Source organism: Entelurus aequoreus, linkage group LG06 (assembly GCF_033978785.1).
Source record: "Entelurus aequoreus isolate RoL-2023_Sb linkage group LG06, RoL_Eaeq_v1.1, whole genome shotgun sequence".
Taxonomy (NCBI): domain Eukaryota; kingdom Metazoa; phylum Chordata; class Actinopteri; order Syngnathiformes; family Syngnathidae; genus Entelurus; species Entelurus aequoreus.
Window position 1 is genome coordinate 3,155,921 of NC_084736.1, and position 20,322 is coordinate 3,176,242.

The following is a 20,322-nucleotide window of genomic DNA, read 5'->3' on the forward strand; positions in this document are numbered from 1 at the left end:
GGCTACACTGCAATAAGGAATGATAGGGAAACTGGGAATGGTGGAGGAGTGGCAACATTTGTGAGGAATGGGTTGAGATATAGTTTAGTCAAGATAGGAAAAGAGCAAGAATCTATTGTAATCAAGGTATGGACAGAAAAGAGTAGCATTACAATAGTAAATTACTATAACCCATGTAATAGACTAAGTACTGATATATTGAATGATGCAAGTGGGCCGACACAAGGGAAGGTAATATGGTTAGGGGACTTTAATGCGCACAGCACATTATGGGGGAGCAATAATACAGATGCAAATGGGTCAATAATAGAGGAGTTTATAGATGATATGGGTTTGGTGTGTATCAATGATGGAAGAGGTACAAGGTATAATAGCTCACAGAATACAGAGAGTGTAATAGATCTAACGCTCACATCCACTATAATTGCAGGTGTTAGTACTTGGGAAGTATTGAATCAGTCAACAGTAGGAAGTGATCATTATCCAATAATGGTCAAGATTGGAATAGAAATACATCAAGAGGGGGGAGCAAGGACACCAAGGTGGAGGTTGGATAAGGCAGATTGGGGTGCATTCCAAAAAATAAGTGAAGGCAGGTGTGTAGAGCTACTGGGAGAGAATATAACAAATATAGAAGAAATGAATGGAAAATTGGTAACGGCAATGATACAGACAGCAGAAGAAACTATTTCAAAGAGTAGAGGAAGCAAGCGGAAAAAGAGTGTGCCATGGTGGGAGGACAATTGTAGCAAAGCAATAAAAATGAGAAATAGAGCATTCAGACAGTTGAAAGTTCACCACACGCTAGACACATTGATACAATACAAAAGAGCACAGGCAGTAGTTCGGAAAACAATAAGATCAGCAAAACGGACATACTGGAGACAATACTGCAATAAAATTGGGAGAGAAACACAGCTGGCAGAAGTGTGGGGAACGATTAGGAAAATGAGCGGCATAAAAAGTAACTTTGAGATACCAGTGATGCATAGCAATAATACAACAGCAATAAGTACTGTAGAAAAGGCAGAACTCCTAGCAAAGACATTTGTGAAGGTTCACAGCTCAGAAAATTTATCTGTTAAAGCTAAGCAGTGTAGAGACAACACCCTTGCACAAAATATAGGAGGTACAGAAAGAAGAAGCATATTGTCAGGAGAAGACCTGGACTTACCGTTTACTCTATTTGAGCTGAGGAGAGCAGTTTTAAACGCACGACAAACTTCACCAGGGAAAGATGGTGTATGCTACAGTATGTTAGCTCATATGACGGATAGTGCACTTGAAGCAGTGTTAAGGCTATTTAATAACATATGGGACACAGGTAAACTCCCGTCGACATGGAAGCAATCAGTTATAGTACCAATATTAAAACCAGGTAAAGACTCATCAAATCCCTCTAGCTATAGACCCATTGCTTTAACATCACATTTAGGGAAAACTATGGAACGGTTGGTGACAGAGAGACTGTCACATTTTCTTGAGAGTAGAAACCTTCTCTCAAACTATCAAAGTGGATTTCGCAGGGGAAGAGGGACAATGGATAGTGTCTTATGTTTAGAGTCAGAAATTAGGAAAGCCCAGACCAACAGAGAAATGGTGGTGGCGGTAATGTTTGATGTTGAGAAAGCATACGATATGTTATGGAAGGAGGGACTACTCATCAAACTCAAAAAATTAGGTGTAAATGGAAAACTGTACAACTGGGTGTTAGATTTTATGGTTGGAAGAACAATAGAAGTGAAAGTGGGTACAGAATATTCTAAAATATATCAAGTTGAGAATGGAATACCACAGGGAAGTGTCTGCAGTCCAATCCTGTTTAATGTCATGATCAATGATATTTTTGAGCAAGTGGAGCGAGGTATAGGGAAGTCATTGTATGCGGATGACGGGGCATTATGGATAAGGGGGCGGAATCTTGCATATATTCAGAAGAAATTGCAGGCAGCAATTAGGACGGTGGAGCAGTGGGCAGATGAATGGGGTTTTAAGTTTTCTATCGCAAAGACGCAAGGGATTTGCTTCTCTAGACGTCACAAAGAGGTTTCCTTGAAAATATATGGTCAAAAAATTGAGCAGGTTAGTGTCGTTAGACTGCTTGGAATGTGGATGGATGAAAAGCTGACTTGGCGGCAGCATATTGACAAAGTGAGGGATAAATGTAAAAGAGTCAACAATCTCTTAAGATGCCTTTCAGGAAGACACTGGGGTGCAACTAGAGCGTCACTGCTGAATATATATCAGGCCATCATGAGAGCAACGCTAGACTATGGGGGCATAGGCTATCTAGCAGCAGCAGACAGCCACCTGAAAAAGCTGGATGTGCAGCAGACACAGGGTCCCCGCTTCCGCCATCCTAGTCACTGCTGTTGTGTCCTTGGGCAAGACACTTTACCCACCTGCTCCCAGTGCCACCCACTCTGGTTTAAATGTAACTTAGATATTGGGTTTCACTATGTAAAGCGCTTTGAGTCACTAGAGAAAAAGCGCTATATAAATATAATTCACTTCACTTCACTTCTGAGAATATGCAGTGGGGCATTTAAATCCTCTCCAGTAGCAGCCATACAGGTAGAAATGGGGGAACAACCATTAGGGATCAGGAGACTGAAACTGCTGTTAGCGTACTGGGTCAATCTCCAAGGGCATAGTGTTTCACATCCTGCTAAAGCCATCCTAGAGGACTGTTGGGAGCATAATGAGTCACATTTTATGAGTTTTGGGTGGATAGGAAATGTAAAGGCAGTACAAGCCGGTTTAGGTCATATTCTATTCAGTCCGACAGTCCCATACTCATGTACTCCTCCCTGGTTGTTCATAGAACCGACAATACATTTTGAAATACAGCAACAATTAAAGAAAAGGAATAGGCAGGCCTCTGCGGGAGGGGTAGCCGAAGGCTATTTGGAAAAACATTTCTCAGACAAAACGCTGATTTTTACTGATGGGTCAAAAGACCCTGATACTGGAAGAACAGGAGCTGCAGTTTTCATTCCACAATACAAGATACACATCAAGAAAAGAACCACAGACCATCTATCAGTATTCACAGTTGAGCTTGCAGCTATCATTTTAGGGTTGGAATGGATAGAAGGAAATAACCATAAAAATACACTAATAGCATCAGACAGTTGGGCAGCACTTACAAGCATCAAAACCATGAAGTCATGTAGGCAAGATCTCATTTTCAAAATACATAATCAACTGCACAGAATGAATAAGAGGGGATTAGCTGTTTGCTTCATCTGGGTTCCTGCCCATGTAGGGATAGAAGGGAATGAGGGAGTGGATATTCTGGCCAAACAATCACTCAGATCACACACTGTAGATATGGACATACCGTTATGTAGGGAAGAAGGTAAATCAATAATCAAGAAACATGTGGGTAAAGTGTGGCAAGAATATTGGGACATCCAAGACACGGGAAGACACCTTTACAACATACAGAAACACGTTGGGTTGGGAAGGAGGAGGGGCAGGAGCCGGAGGGAAGAAGCAGTGATCACACGACTTAGGATAGGGCACACAGGACTGAATAGTTCACTACACAGGATAGGAAAACACCCTGATGGCAGATGTGACCAATGTGGGCAGGATGAAAGTGTCCAGCATGTGTTGTTAGAATGTAGAGGGTATGAGGAGGAAAGGAGGACGCTAACAGCAGCGGCAGAGGAATCCAGGATGATATTAAGTGTTGGGAACCTGCTAGGAGCAGAGGCAGAAGCTATGCTCAAGCATCTTATGGCATATCTGATAGACACAGGCCTAATGGAGAGGATTTAAGTTCCCTATTTAGTTGTTTTGTTTCTTTATTTCTTTATTTTATTTTTTATTTTCTTATTATTTATTTTGTTAATTATTATTTGTATTTATTTTGAATCCCAATTTACAGTCCCACACTCCAGTCCAGTAGGTGGCGGTAATGCACCTTTGTTGGTTTGCCAACCGCCAATAAACTCCATAGAAGAAAGAAGAAGGAGTTGTCCGGCTGGAAATCGGGAGATTTTCGGAAGAATGGTTGTCCCGGGAGATTTTCGGGAGAGGCACTGAAATTCGTGAGTCTCCCGGAAAATTCGTGAGGGTTGGCAAGTACGAGCACAGGCAAAACAGGACGGCAGCGTGTTTTGGCAAATTTTCTGGACTGGAAATGTCATTGCACATCACATTGTGCTGGAAAAAGTTCACTTTTTGGATTTAACGTGCACAGCAATAAATAACAAATAGACGAGTAAAATGCATTAATATTAGAATATATCAATGCTTAATATCCATCCATTTTCTATACAGTTTGTCATCAATTGGGTCACAAAGATGAGTAATTCATCTTGACTAATACTGAATTAATCCCCAGCCCTTTCTTTTAGCCACTCCTCACACTGCCTCCTCTGCTCTTCACTCTCCTGTTTCCTGCTGTGGTTTCTCCTCCTCTCCTTCTGTCTCGCTTCTCGCTGTCTCTCCTGCTCTTTAGCTCGTCTCTGCTCCTCCAGCCTGTGCTCCAGTAGGGCGTCAACGGTGGCCTTCAGGGGCCGTAACGTGCGCTGCGGGAGCCACCTGAGGTCCACGGATGGGAGAAAGGGGTCTCTCGCACACACAAGCAGGGGTTCTGGGTCCAGGGGGATGTGGAGGAGGTGGGCGTGCAGCATCATGCGGAACGGGGCGTGGTCTGCTCCTGAGCTGTAGGTGAAGTCCCCGACGATAGGGTGTCCTACGGCGCTGCAGTGGACCCTCAACTGGTGGGTTCGGCCTGGTGCACACATGCAGGGATGACGTCATCGGGACACCGGCACAAAGTCAGGAGGTTTGAGAGTTTGTTCACCTGTGAGAGGCTGTAGCAGGACCTTGGTGACAGGGTCTCCATCATAAAGGCCATACTCTAACACGGTCAGCTCAGTCTGGCACGTTTTGGCATTCTCACAACCTGAGAAGAGGAGAAAACAAGGTAACATTTCAATAAAACAGGGGCCGTACTTATCAAGCTTCTTAGAATTACTCATAAGAAGTCTGCTAAGAGTTGACTTAAGAGTAAATAAATTCTTCGCTGAAAGCTGCACTTAAAAGTTAGTTATCAAGCGTCTTACTCACACTTTCAGCGAAGTGTAGGACTGAATCTTAAGTGTCACACTCAGAGCTGAATTACGACATTACTATGTGCCGTAAACGGAATTTTAGGTGACGTCATTTCTGTGTCCATAGAAATGACCAATCACGGAAGGGAATCCGTTGTCTAAGAATAAAGAAATATTTTGGAAATATTTAAGTGGACAATGGGAGTGTATATTTTGACAATAAACTACAAAATAATACAAAACAAACTAGTCCCCGCCGGCACTCACGCTACCGCTCCCTCTCTTCTCTCGCCCACACACTCACTGACGTCACTCACCTCACGGCCACACACATACGCTACTGTCATAACATTTTCTTTCCAATTCATTAATTAGGCAACTAATTTGAAACTGGTGTGGGTGGCTCTATATATACTAGCCCACTGCAGCCACATGCAGAAATCAACAAGGAATCGAAAAGTATTAAATCTGTGACAAAAATAATATCCGCGCTGTCTAAACGATACCGTTTGATCAGCTGCTCGTCATCAAAAAAAAACAAAACATTGTTCCGTTCCCTGAATGTTCGCGCACGTCTCTCTCGCCTCAGTGCCATCCCCTGCTGGCAACTCCTAACCACTTAAGACACCTCTGAAGGTCTCTTAAATATCATGGAGAGTAGGAGTGATTCTTAGACTTAAGAACGTTGATAAAAAGCTTTTATTCTTAAGTTTGAGAGTAGGACTAAATTTCGCAAATTCTCAGGACTTAAGTGTAAAATGGCACTCTAAGAAGCTTGATAAGTACGGCCCCAGATCTCTACCCACAGCAATTTTATGGACCACAATAGAAACAAGCCTTTTTGGCTTTTTGTGCCATCATTTGCCTTTTTAAAGTATTACATGGATTCAATTCTTTAAGATGTCAATAAACTTCTCAATCAATCAATCAATCAAAAGCCACAACACATTTATTAAATTAGTGGCATCTGCAGTTTTGTCTTGTTTGTGCAAACATGTTGCCCAGTGTGTAATATGGGTGTTTTTCTTTTATTACCTGTACATAGTGCAATCATTTATGTCTAATTGTGCATAAGTGTAAATAGTGTTACTCTGTATTACTCATCTTTACTTTTTTCTTGCGGTTTACTTTTGTTATCGTATGTAAAATTTGCATGGCAACCACAGAATAATCCCATTGTGGAATAAATAGAGTCTATCCTATCATAATATTTGAGTTTATTATGTAAGAAGTAGCGATATCTAATGCAGAGGCTCAAATTGCTATTTTTTTTTTACAGTATTTCTAATTTTCCATCCATCAATCCATTTTCTATATCACTTGAGTCCTGAGTAAACTATACTATTTGTCTTTTTTTACAACATTTTTTTTTTTTTTTTTTTTTTTACATTTTTGGGAGTGGTCTTCTGTCATATATAGAAATACACATTTCATAAATACAAATATTTCTGTCTCTTTTTTTTCATATTCACCATTACTAACCCTAACCCTCTAACCCTAACAATTTAATATGGGGAACATATTCACCATTACTAACCCTAACCCTAACACTTTAGTATGGGGAACATATTCACCATTACTAACCCTAACTCTCTAACCCTAACACTTTAGTATGGGGAACATATTCACCATTACTAACCCTAACCCTCTAACCCTAACCAAATAACTCTAAATGAAGTCTTTGTTACTTACAATATGTTCCCATAGTGTCCAAATAACTCTAAATTAAGTCTTTGTTGCTTACAATATGTTCCCATAGTGTCCAAATAACTCTAAATTAGGTTTTTGTTGCTTACAATATGTTCCCCATACTAAAGCGCTACCAAAAAAATATCAAATGTGACATTAGGGGCGGCATGGCGTAGTGGGTAGAGCGGCCGTGCCAGAAACCTGAGGGTTGCAGGTTCGATCCCCGCCTCTTACCATCCAAAAATCGCTGCCGTTGTGTCCTTGGGTAGGACACTTCACCCTTTCCCCCGGTGCCGCTCACACCGGAGAATGAATGATGAGTGAATGAGTTGTAAAAATGAATGATGGGTTCTCACTTCTCTGTGAAGCGCTTTGAGTGTCTAGAAAAGCGCTATATAAATCTAATCCATTATTATTAGCTGTTATGTGAGAAATGGTCAAAATAGTAAGTTGGCTTGAAGTAACACACACACACACACACATAAACAAAGTGTGATTGCATACCGTCTGTTCCCTCAATACACATCATATGTGTTTTGCCCTCTGAGGTGTTCTTGCCAATGGAAAAGTCCAGAGTTTGAGTCTCTTTTTCCACCCAGCCACGAATCTGCAAAGCAAAACAAACCTGCATAAAGCCTGGGATGACACAAGAGTATATATTATATATATATATATATATGGACAGACCAGAGCAACGTAGGCCTTGGTGACAGTGCGATCCTTGAAGCGACGGTATGCCTGGCCAGCAGCAGCTTTATTGAGGGCAACACAGAGGACGCCACTGGTGGAGAAATCTAACTGGTGACAGAACCTGGCGTGGATTAATCCTTCAATTAATACAATGACGTCCCCCTTTATTGTGCCAACTAATGTTCACCTGAATCCATAAAATGTGCTGGGGTCCGCCAGGTGAGGGAAGCGATGTCGAAGTTGTGCTTGGAGCGTGTGTGTTTCATACCACATCTTGCTGTCAATGCGGATGTCCCAGTGCTTGTCCACCACTATGTAGTCGTCGCTCTGAAAGAGCACGCAAAGGCTCTCCACGCTGGCAGGCTCAGTGGTCATCATGAGCGGGCATCAGGAAACACAACTTTTTGAAGAAAAGGACCACACTTTATTCAAATATCTAAATGATTATTATTAATTGTAAACGGCCAACTACATTGCGATTATTATGTTCTCACACATTGTATTACTCTGTATCTTCTTAAGCGTTGATACTTTGACATTAAACTTGGAGTGTTGCGCTTGGAACGCGAAAACAAGACAACTTGAAGTACACTATATTGTCAAAAGTATTTGGCTACCTGTTTTTAAAAACATTTATGATTGATCAATAAAACAATGTAAATATGTTACAAAATAAAACGGAATATAAACATATTCAAACACTAAAATAAAAATATGTCTCCTAAAAAGCCAGTACAATATTCAGTGTTTCATTTGCCAAGAAAGTATATTGTGTGTCTATTTTTTTTGTTTTAATTACAACTTGGTTTAAGGAGTTCAGTATGTGTATGTATGAATACTATTTCCATCAGATGGGGACATCTCTACGCTGCTGACCCGTCTCCACTCGGGATGGTTCCCGCTGGCCCCACCATGGACTGGACTTTCGCTGATGTGTTGGACTTTCACAATATTATGTCAGACCCACTCGACACCGAGGATGTCGTTGTGGCTTGTACAGCCCTTTGAGACACTTGTGATTTAGGGCTATATAAATAAACATTGATTGATTGATTGATTGATAATAACCGTAATCATTTTACTCACATTAACCACGGTATGGAACATTATTAATATTATTTGTTGTGTACAAAACCAGATGTTGTGGAATAAACACATTATAATATTGTGTGGTATTGTAACGACCTGCTGAGGTTGATGTTGTGTTCTTTGAGTGAGAGATATTCAGAATTCCCATTGTTCTGAACGTACCACGCCTGTACGGTGATTGGTGGCGAAGGAGAAAGCGTTCGTTTTTTCGGATATGAGGATAGACGTGCGTGTGGAAGGAACGAGATAAGTTGAGCTGTGTTAGTATAGCTTGCTCAACTTATCTTGTTCCTTCCACACGCACGTCTATCCTCATTTCCGCTAAAACGAACGCTTCCGCCTTTTTCGCCAATCACCTGACAGGCGTGGTACGTTCATTACCATGGGAATTCTGAACATCACTCACTCAAAGAACACAACATCAACCTCAGCGGGTCGTTACAGTATTGTAATCAAATAACGACTGACTAAGTACTTTTTCAGGTCTTTGGTAACATTATGTCTACTTTGTACACATCAAAACATTTGTATCATCACATTAAAAAAAACATCCATTAGCTTGATTTAGTGCGCTATTTAAATTATTTATGACATGCAACACGAATAATCAAAATCAAGAACAGTAGCAAATATTTCCCCAGCGCTAGTCAAATAAACGTGTGTTATTAGCAATAAGATAATTATTCTATCGTTATTCATCACGGACTTATACAAATATAAAGAAATATCTTTCGAACGTACCAGACTTCAACGAACCACGACGCCATGTTGATGATGCAGCGTCTTCCTCGTGGCAAAGCGCGCCAAACAACATGAGCGCCCCCTAGCGTCCTGGAGGAGAGCACCGCCGCTCTATATAGACAGGATGTGTAGCGCCCCCTAACGTCCTGGAGGAGAGCGCCGCCGCTGTATATAGACGCGTATGGATGGATAGTACTGGATAAATGGTATTGATTAAACACCATATTTATTATCCTGCTTGTACTTTGCACATTATTAAGAGTTTATACTCAAATTCTGCTTGAAAGAGTCATATATTATGAAGACAGGATCTCATTAGACTAGACTAGACTTCCTTTGCCTACTTCATTTCAGTTGTACGCGCATGAGCCAAGATCGATCATTTCTGGACTTTCTTTGCTGGAACACGAACGTAAGTATAGATTTATTGATGTATTGCTACATTCACAGTAAAGATCGGCCTTTGTGTTTCCATTATCATGTATGTATGATTGTAATGACGTTGTTTGATATTAGGACTAGCAGTACTTTATGTTCTGTAAAAAAAAGGCTATTTTATTTAAAATGGAATAGCAATTTCGGCAGAATATGTTGTTGTAGTTAAGTAAAGTTTCTTTGCTGTGTATTTTTCTTGATGCGTGTTGATAGTACTGGATAAATTGTATTGATTAAGCATTAAAGGCCTACTGAAATGAATTTTTTTTATTTAAACGGGGATAGCAGATCTATTCTATGTGTCATACTTGATCATTTCGCGATATTGCCATATTTTTGCTGAAAGGATTTAGTATAGAACAACGACGATAAAGATTGCAACTTTTGGTATCTGATAAAAAAAGGCTTGCCCCTACCGGAAGTAGCGTGACGTAGTCAGTTGAACATATACGCAAAGTTCCCTATTGTTTACAATGATGGCCGCATGAAGTGAGAGAGATTCGGACCGAGAAAGCGACAATTTCCCCATTAATTTGAGCGAGGATGAAAGATTTGTGGATGAGTAAAGTGCAAGTGAAGGACTAGTGGGGAGTTGAAGCTATTCAGATAGGGAAGATGCTGTGAGAGCCGGGGGTGACCTGATATTCAGCTGGGAATGACTACAACAGTAAATAAACACAAGACATATATATACTCTATTAGCCACAACACAACCAGGCTTATATTTAATATGCCACAAATTAATCCTGCATAAAAACACCTGCGTGTTTGTTATGCTAGCTCCTAGCTCCTCTGCTAGCTCCTAGCTCCATAGAACACGCCAATACAATTCAAACACCTGATCAACACACACAATCACTCAGCCCAAAAGACCGTTTACCTAACCCAAGGTTCATAAAGCTTATATATTTTTAAAAAGTTACGTACGTGACGCGCACATACGGTCAAGTTATCGAATGTTTAGCAGCCAAGGCTGCATACTCACGGTACCTGATATTCAGCTAGGAATGACTACAACAGTAAATAAACACAAGACATATATATACTCTATTAGCCACAACACAACCAGGCTTATATTTAATATGCCACAAATTAATCCTGCATAATAACACCTGCGTGTTTGTTATGCTAGCTCCTAGCTCCTCTGCTAGCTCCTAGCTCCATAGAACACGCCAATACAATTCAAACACTTGATCAACACACACAATCACTCAGCCCAAAAGACCGTTTACCTAACCCAAGGTTCATAAAGCTTATATATTTTTAAAAAGTTACGTACGTGACGCGCACATACGGTCAAGTTATCGAATGTTTAGCAGCCAAGGCTGCATACTCACGGTACCTGATATTCAGCTAGGAATGACTACAACAGTAAATAAACACAAGACATATATATACTCTATTAGCCACAACACAACCAGGCTTATATTTAATATGCCACAAATTAATCCTGCATAATAACACCTGCGTGTTTGTTATGCTAGCTCCTAGCTCCTCTGCTAGCTCCTAGCTCCATAGAACACGCCAATACAATTCAAACACTTGATCAACACACACAATCACTCAGCCCAAAAGACCGTTCACCTAACCCAAGTTTCATAAAGCTTATATATTTTTAAAAAGTTACGTACGTGACGCGCACTTACGGTACGGTACGTGTTATGCTAGCTCCTAGCTCCTCTGCTAGCTCCTAGCTCCATAGAACACGCCAATACAATTCAAACACATGATCAACACACACAATCACTCAGCCCAAAAGACCGTTCACCTAACCCAAGGTTCATAAAGCTTATATATTTTAAAAAAGTTACGTACATACGCAAAAAAAGCCAAAGCTGCATACTCACAGTAGCACGTCTGCGTCTTTGTCATCCAAATCAAAGTAATCCTGGTAAGTGTCTGTGTTGTCCCAGTTCTCTACAGGCGTCTGTGTATCCAAATCAAAAGTCCTCCTGGTTAGAGTCTCTGTTATCCGAGTTCTTCCATCTTGACTGCATCTTTCGGGAATGTAAACAAAGAAGCGCCGGCTGTGTACTGTTGTGGCTGACTACGTTCGAAAAATACGTCCATTTCGCACCGACAACTTTCTTCTTTGCTTGCTCGGCTTCCTTCTCCATAATGCAATGAACATGATTGAAACAGATTCACGAACACAGATGTCCAGAATACTGTGGAATTATGAAATGAAAACAGAGCTTTTTCATATCGGCTTCAATGTGGAAGGCATACCCGTGTTCGTCGGGCTACGTCACACGCATACGTCATCCGCAGAGGCGTTTCGAACCGGAAGTTTAGCGGCAAATTTAAAATGTCACTTTATAAGTTAACCCGGCCGTATTGGCATGTGTTATAATGTTAAGATTTCATCATTGATATATAAACTATCAGACTGCGTGGTCGGTAGTAGTGGGTTTCAGTAGGCCTTTAAGCTAACCACGTGGATTAGTTTAATGCTAACGGCAGTTATTACGGGGTTTCCTGGTCTCGTGAGTTTGCGCACGGGCCAAAAATGCCGCAGCGTGTCTGTGTGGACATCTTGTGTGCCGCTTTGACATTAATATGAGTGTGTATTATTTCTTTCTTTATTCTTTAGTGGAGAGAGATCCTGTTTACTGTGGACTGTGTGTGACGCCCTGTTGTTTTTGTTTCCATTCAAAAAAAAACTGTTTGATTTGTAACTTGTATTTCTGTTTGTAACTTGTATTTCTGTATCTTACATTAACCGAAACAACGCCAACAACTGAACTCCACACACAGTATGGAAGAGGTGGAACGCCGCCGCCGCGTGAGTGTTTGTGTTCATATACTTCAAACTGGAGGAAGAATTACTGACAACTGTTTTCTCCACAGCTACACGTCCTGGAGGTGGAGCTGGTAGTAATGATGGTGATGAAGCTATGGACACCCAACGCCAGCCGGAACAAGGTGGCCCGCCGCCCCAGTTCATATATTTGCAAAACTGGAGTATTTTGTGATTAACTTTTTCTCCACGGCTCAACTTTCTTAAGAGGGGGAAGACAGCAGTCCTCCTGTTGATGGTCCCAGTCAGACACGGCCAAAAAGCACCAGAAATAAAAAGCCATAATAAGGTAACACACATAACTTCACTGATACATACGTACATTTTTGTGTAAATATCTCTTTTATTAAAAGTGTGTGTGCGCTGTTGAGAAGTTAAAGTTTTGTGTATCATCCATCCATCCATCCCATTTTCTACCGCTTGTCCCTTTTGGGATCGCGGGGGGTCGCTGGATCCTATCTCAGCTGCTTTTTCAAGTTTTGGAATAAAAACAAATTGACAATGCTACAACAATGTGTTCAAATGAATGGTGTAAAATCAGACTGAATAATTAGTGATTTGGGTGTGCCACAAGGATCTATTTTCAAATACACACATATACATACTGCTACGGCGCACGCGCAGTCCAGCCCCTAGAAGCTCCACAGAGCGCGCCGCTAGACACGCCCCTGCACGCGCTGCGCAGACCGCGCCCACGCCGCAGGCAATCTGCAATCAACGCACCTGGGACTAATGAAAGGCGACAGGATAAAGAGCCTCGCCGCTGACTTCTCCTCATCGGAACGTAGCCCTGTGTACAGTAAGCGTCACGTCTCGACTGCCGCTCTGAGGACGTCCGCCTGCAGTACCACAACCTGGCCTCCAAAAACATCCAGGAGTCTGAGGAATGCTACAAATCCAAGGTTAGGATCATCATTTATTACACAGCCTGCAATTTCAAAAGCAACAAAATTCTACACCCGCATTTCTGTTCATTTTATTTTTCAAACATACAATTTAAAAAACATTTGACTTTAGAGCAGCAAAGTATTGATTAGGTGTTCAATTGTAATTGTAAAAATTACCAAAATATTACACAAAAATACACCTCAAATTGTGTTGTAATTTTAGGAGATATTAGGCATTAGTCGGTTACCGTATTTTCAGACTGTTAAGGCGCACTTAAAATCCTATTTTCTCAAAAATCGACAGTGCTCCTTATAACCCGATGCACCTAATGTAGTGTTTTTCAACCTTTTTTGAGCCGAGGCACATTTTTTTCATTGAAAAAACACGGAGGCACACCACCAGCAGAAATCATTAAAAAAATAAACTCAGTTGACAGTAAAAAGTGGTTATCACAATTGTTGGATATGACTTTAAAGCATAACCAAGCATGCATCACTATAGCTCTTGTCTCAAAGTAGGTGTACTGTCACCACCTGTCACATCACACCCTGACTTATTTGGACATTTTTGCTGTTTTCCTGTGTGTAGTGTTTTACTTCTTGTCTTGCACTCCTATTTTAGTGGCGTTTTCTTTTTTTTGGTATTTTCATGTAGCAGTTTCATGTCTTCCTTTGAGCGATATTTCCCGCATCTACTTTGTTTTAGCAATCAAGAATATTTCACTTGTTTTTATCCTTCTTTGTGGGGACATTGTTGATTGTCATGTCATGTTCGGATGCACTTTATGGACGCCGTCTTTGCTCCACAGTAAGTCTTTGCTGTCGTCCAGCATTCTGTTTTTGGTTACTTTGTAGGCGTCACTAGCTTTTAAGGACAGGGGGGGGCTTAGCCCCCAGGAGATGCACTTCCGTTTCAACCATTGACGTCACGCGCATACGTCATCATACGTAGACGTTTTCAACCGGAAGTTTAGCGGGAAATTTAAAATTGCAGTTTATAAGTTAACCCGGCCTAAGATTTCATCATTGATATATAAACTATCAGACTGCGTGGTCACTAGTAGCGGCTTTCAGTAGGCCTTTAACTTTAACTTAACATGGATTTTCCTCAAAACAAGGCGTGGTTATTATCAGGTATCATTTTCTGATATAACTGGAAGTAGCATGTGTTTGTATTTAGTCAGTAGTTTAAAAGCAGTCTTCTACCAAGGTCAAAGTGCACGTGTCCATTCGCGAGTTCCTGAGGAAAGTGGGAATCCCACCGGAATGTAGGTGTCGGGTTTAGGAGAAAGATTAAAGACCTTAGCAACATCTGGTAGAAGGTCCACACAAAGGGACAGAGGATAGCGGTCGGAGGTCAGTGGACCCAAATCGATCCCAGGTTGACTGGTCAAGTAAATAAAGTGGGTGTTGGCCAGACTGATGGGCACCAAGACTAGACCCGTGTGGGTCTACAGGAAAAGTAAAGAACAGCAGAAGAGATTCGACCCAGTTCTCTCCAGGGAAACCTGCAGGTCCTGTCTGAGGCTCACTGAAACAAATAAAGCTTTTAGTTCCGACGATTCCTCTTGGCGTCTCCTTGGCTCATCACCCGTCACACCACCATCAAAGGAAAATGGAGATATGTTTTTAGGTCTGAACTCTTTATTGTGATTCAACCCCTCACATGTCGGCCTCCACTGCATGTTGCAATCTCTGACCTTATTTAATGGCTTCCTGCCATGTCGGGGAATAGAGTTGCCTGTCACTCACCAATTGATGGTGACGTCCATAATCCCTCACACCCAGCTCACCTCTGCTAGGAGTCCATCCTCTCTCATGGAACTTTACTGCGGAGGCACAGATGGTTCCTCTCAGCGTGGAGGTCTGCTGGAACATCAACGTGATGATTGTTTCACACATATTGTTTAATCCCCATGAGGCTCTGACATAATAGGTCAGAGGAAATGACAAGCTCAAAAGTCAACACACACACACCTTCTTGTATTTGTTACCTTCTTGAGACCTGAGAAAAATGCCTCCCTCTTTAGGACCAGCCTTTCTAGATATATAAAGAAATGTATTTACATTACTAATATATACATACTATGCAAATATAAAAAAGCCTGTTGGGAAAAATGAGTTGGAATTTCACAAGAAAAAGAATTTGGGCAGTATTATAATAAAAGTGGTCATTTTACACAACGCAAGTCAAAATATTACAAGAAAAACTGAACATTTGTGCAAGTTGGAATTTTACAAGAAAAGCTTAAAATCTTTGCAATTTTATGAAAAGAGTTGTAATTTTACTCGACAAAAGTCACAATTTTATAAGAAAACTTTAAAATTTTGGCATTATTATAACAATAATTGTAATTTTACTCGGCAAAATAATGACCAAAAGTCATAATTTTACTAAAAAATCTCAGTTTTACAAGAACAAAAAAAATTGGCAATATTGTGATAAAAGTCTGAATTTTATATGACAAATGCATTAAAAAGACACAATTTTACATATAAAAGTAATAATTTCACAAGAAAATATTGCAATATTACAGAAACAGAATATGAAAGAAGTGTATTTACAACATTAATAATATATACATACTATGCGAATATAAAAAAGCTTGTTGGGAAAAATGAGTTGGAATTTCAGAATTTGGGCAGTATTATAATAAAAGTTGTCATTTTACTCAACGCAAGTCAAAATATTACGAAAAAAATGGAACATTTGTGCAATATTATGATAAAGTTGGAATTTTACTATAATAGTCGCAATTTTACAAGAAAAGTTTAAAATCTTGGCAATTTTATGAAAAGAGTCGTCGTTTTACCTGACAAAAGTCACAATTTTATAAGAAAACTTAAAAATGTTGGCAATATTATAATAATAATGTGAATTTTACTCGGCAAAAATTATGACCAAAAGTCATAAATTTACTCAAAAAATTTCACTATTTTACAAGGACACCAAACAAATTGGCAATATTGTGATCAGAATTTTATACGACAAATGCATTAAAAAGTAATAATTTTACATAAAAAAGTTATAATTTTATGAGAAAATATTGCAATATTACAGAAACAGAAAGAATATGAGAAATTGTTCCCAATTTTATAAGAAAAAAGTCGACACATTGTGAGGAAAAGACTGCTTTTATTTTATTTTTTTTAATTTTTTTGTTTTATTTACTTCAAGTTATTACAGTATGTCTCTATATACATATTTATCTATTTTTTGAAATTAATTTTGGCCAAAGGGGGCGCATTTCAATTTCTTACACACACTTGTTATGTCATATGTTGACCAGAGGGGGAGCACTTTTAAAAGCGACACACAGTCAATGTGAAAAATCCCTCCTTTTTGGGACCACCCTCATGTTGACCAGCAGGGGTGCAAATGAGACATTGTCTATTAGATGCAATGTTATTGATTTATGGCATCACTTGTTCACGCCTCCTCATATGGAAGATACTTTTCCTTCATGTCTCAAGAAGACTAGAAATACAAGAACACACACACACACCTGTATTTGTTACCTTCTTGAGACCTGAGAAAAATGCCTCCCTCTTTAGGACCACCATTTCTATATGTATAAAGATTTATATTTACAACATTAATAATATATACATACTATGTAAATATAAAAAAGCTTGTTGGGAAAAATGAGTTGGAATTTCACAAGAAAAACTTAGAATTTTGGCAGTATTATAATAAAAGTCGTCATTTTACTCAACGCAAGTCAAAATATTACAAGAAAAACTGAACATTTGTGCAATATTATGATAAAAGTTGGAATTGTACTCAATAACAGTCGCAGTTTTACAAGAAAAGCTTAAAATCTTTGCAATTTTATGAAAAGAGTCGTTTTACTCGACAAAAGTCACAATTTTATAAGAAAACTTTAAAATTTTGGCAATACTTTAATAATAATTTTACTCCGCAAAATTAAGAACAAAAGTCATTATTTTACTCAAAAAATGCCACAGTTTTACAAAAATAACAAAAAAATTGTCAATATTGTGATAAAAGTCTGAATTTATATGACAAATGTCACCATTCTGCATTAAAAAGTAATAATTTTACATTTTTCATTTCATTCATGTTTATTTCGAATATGTAGACAAAACAAAAACAACAAATTAAAAAAAAAAAAAAGAAAAGCCATTCAAGAATGAATAACAAAAACAATAATAATAATAATAGTAAAAATAAAAAGCAAAAGAAACAAGAAATGAAAATAAACATTAATGTAAACATATCCGAAAAGGAGTGAGAAGAAGTAAAAACTTATGTACTCCCACCCCTCTTATTACTTACTGTATGTTTAATAATAATAATAATAATAGTATAATAATAATAATAATAATAATAGTATATAAAAATGTTATGTCATATAAATACATATACATATATAAGTATGTACATATACATATACATATATATATATCTATACATTAAAAAAGTCATAATTTTACAAGAAATTATTGCAATATTACAGAAACAGAAAGAATATGAGAAATTTTTCCCTATTTTATATTTTATATTTTAAGAACACACCTACACACACACACACACACACACACACTTTATTGTATTTGTTACCTTCTTGAGACCTGAGAAAAATGCCTACCTCTTTAGGACCAGCCTTTTCACGTCTCAAGAAGGGTAGAAAAACAAGAACACACACACACACACACACACACACCACACACACACGTAACATGTCAGTCAGAAGGAGGAGTCAAAAAGAGATGTTTACCTTTGAAGGTTTCATGCTTGTGGATTATTTGTTGTGTTTCCATTGTGCTGCTTTCCCGATAGAAGAAGGCTGAAGTTTTGCCATCTTTGACTTCCAGCATGCAGAACAAGTCCTTCCTGCAGGCGCGCTGTGAGGAGCCCATCATGACCTCGGACTGGGGCCTCCCTCTGCTGCTGGCTCTGCTGGTGCTGGCCCTGCTTTACGCCTTCCTCTATCTACCCGCCGCCGCCCAGCGGGCGCTGTTGGAAGGGAGCAACAACACCGCCGCGCTGACGGCACACGGCAAGGGGGACTTTTCCCCGGGAGAATAGGTGTGCATGTCACGGCCCGGGTGCATTCCAATGTGCATTAGTCTGTGCGCACCTCCATGCGCGCGCCAGTCCGGCACACCTGTAGCTGATGAGACTTCTTAAGCCAGAGCAAACCTGCGTTCCGGGCCAGAACGTAGCGACCTGTTCCCGTACAGTAAGATGACAATCTCTAGCTCTCTCTCTGTTTCTCCCACTTGGTGTTCATTTGTCTCGTTTTCCCTCGTCGCCATCCAGCAGCATTCCTCCGTTTCCTCGTCACGAGATGTGTGTCTCGTCTCCCCGTGCTCCCCTGGCTGCCTCTTTGGATCTCCACCTCCCGCCTGGACACGGACTTAAGACGCCTCGCTCTTGCCCCTGACCTCCTGCCTGTCTCTGGATCTCCGAGCTTGCCTTGCCCCCCTTGGACTTCCGCCTCTCACTCAACATCCCTGGTAACACTCAGCTAGTCGCTACACCTGGTCACTCCATACACATTTTGGATTACCCGTATTTTTCGGACTATAAGTCATTTTTTTTCATAGCTTAGCCGGGGGTGCGACTTATACTCAGGAGCGACTTATGTGTGAAATGATTAAAGGCCTACTGAAAGCCACTACTAGCGACCACGCAGTCTGATAGTTTATATATCAATGATGAAATCTTAACATTGCAACACATGCCAATACGGCCGGGTTAACTTATAAAGTGACATTTAAAATTTCCCGGGAAATATCCGGCTGAAACGTCGCGGTATGATGACGTATGCGCGTGACGAAGTCCGAGTAACGGAATTTATGGTACCCCGTAGAATCCTATACAAAAAGCTCTGTTTTCATTTCATAATTCCACAGTATTCTGGACATCTTTTGCAATTTGTTTAATGAACAATGAAGGCTGCAAAGAAGACAGTTGTAGGTGGGATCGGTGTATTAGCAGCGGACTACAGCAACACAACCAGGAGGACTTTGTTGGAGCGCAGACGCGCTAGCCGCCAACCTCACCTTGACTTCCTACGTCTCCGGGCCGCCAAACGCATCGGGTGAAGTCCTTCGTCCTTCTGCCGATCGCTGGAACGCAGGTGAGCACGGGTGTTGATGAGCAAATGAGGGCTGGCTGGCGTCGGTGGAGAGCTAATGTTTTTAGCATAGCTCTGTGCAGTCCGGTTGCTAAGTTAGCTTCAATGGCGTCGTTAGCACAGCATTGTTAACCTTCGCCAGCCTGGAAAGCATTAACCATGTAGTTACATGTCCATGGTTTAATAGTATTGTTGATTTTCTATCTATCCTTCCAGTCAGGGGTTTATTTTTTTGGTTTCTATATGCAGTTAAAGCAAGATGCTATCACGTTAGCTCGTAGCTAAAGCATTTCGCCGATGTATTGTCGTGGAGATAAAAGGCACTGAATGTCCATTTGGCGTTCTCGACTCTCATTTTCAAGAGGATATAGTATCCCAGGTGGTTTAAAATACAAATCTGTGATCCACAATAGAAAAAGGAGAGTGTGGAATCCAATGAGCCAGCTTGTACCTAAGTTACGGTCAGAGCGAAAAAAGATACGTCCATCACTGCCTCTCAAGTCCTTCACTGTAACGTTCCTCATCCACGAATCTTTCATCCTGGCTCAAATTAATGGGGTAATCATCACTTTCTCGCTCCGAATCTCTCTGGCTCCATTGTAAACAACGGGGAATTGTGAGGAATACTAGCTCCTGTGACGTCACGCTACTTCCGCTACAGGCAAGGCTTTTTTATCAGCGAGCAAAAGTTGCGAACTTTATCGTCGATGTTCTCTACTAAATCCTTTCAGCAAAAATATGGCAATATCGCGAAATGATCAAGTATGACACATAGAATGGATCTGCTATTCCCGTTTAAATAAAAAAAAATCATT

At 40.2% G+C, this 20,322-nt stretch overlaps 1 protein-coding gene across 3 annotated transcripts; it reads right to left on the reverse strand.

Moving 5' to 3' along the window:
• Positions 1-141: 141 nt before the first annotated feature.
• rpusd1 (RNA pseudouridine synthase domain containing 1) lies at positions 142-9,354 on the reverse strand. Of its 3 annotated transcripts, none has more exons than XM_062049843.1 (6): positions 8,634-8,822; positions 7,636-7,848; positions 7,446-7,569; positions 7,263-7,365; positions 4,820-4,921; positions 142-4,747 (listed from the first exon to the last, which is right to left on the reverse strand). In XM_062049843.1, exons 2-6 carry the CDS (start codon positions 7,824-7,826, stop codon positions 4,344-4,346), a joined length of 924 nt encoding a protein of 307 aa, XP_061905827.1. In that variant the 5' UTR covers positions 7,827-7,848; positions 8,634-8,822; the 3' UTR covers positions 142-4,343. The 3 variants fall into 3 exon arrangements, with proteins under 3 accessions (XP_061905827.1, XP_061905828.1, XP_061905829.1); XM_062049844.1 differs by lacking the exon at positions 8,634-8,822 and adding an exon at positions 9,279-9,354 and having other exon boundaries at positions 143-4,747; XM_062049845.1 differs by having other exon boundaries at positions 4,367-4,733.
• Between the last annotated feature and the right edge of the window lie 10,968 nt (positions 9,355-20,322).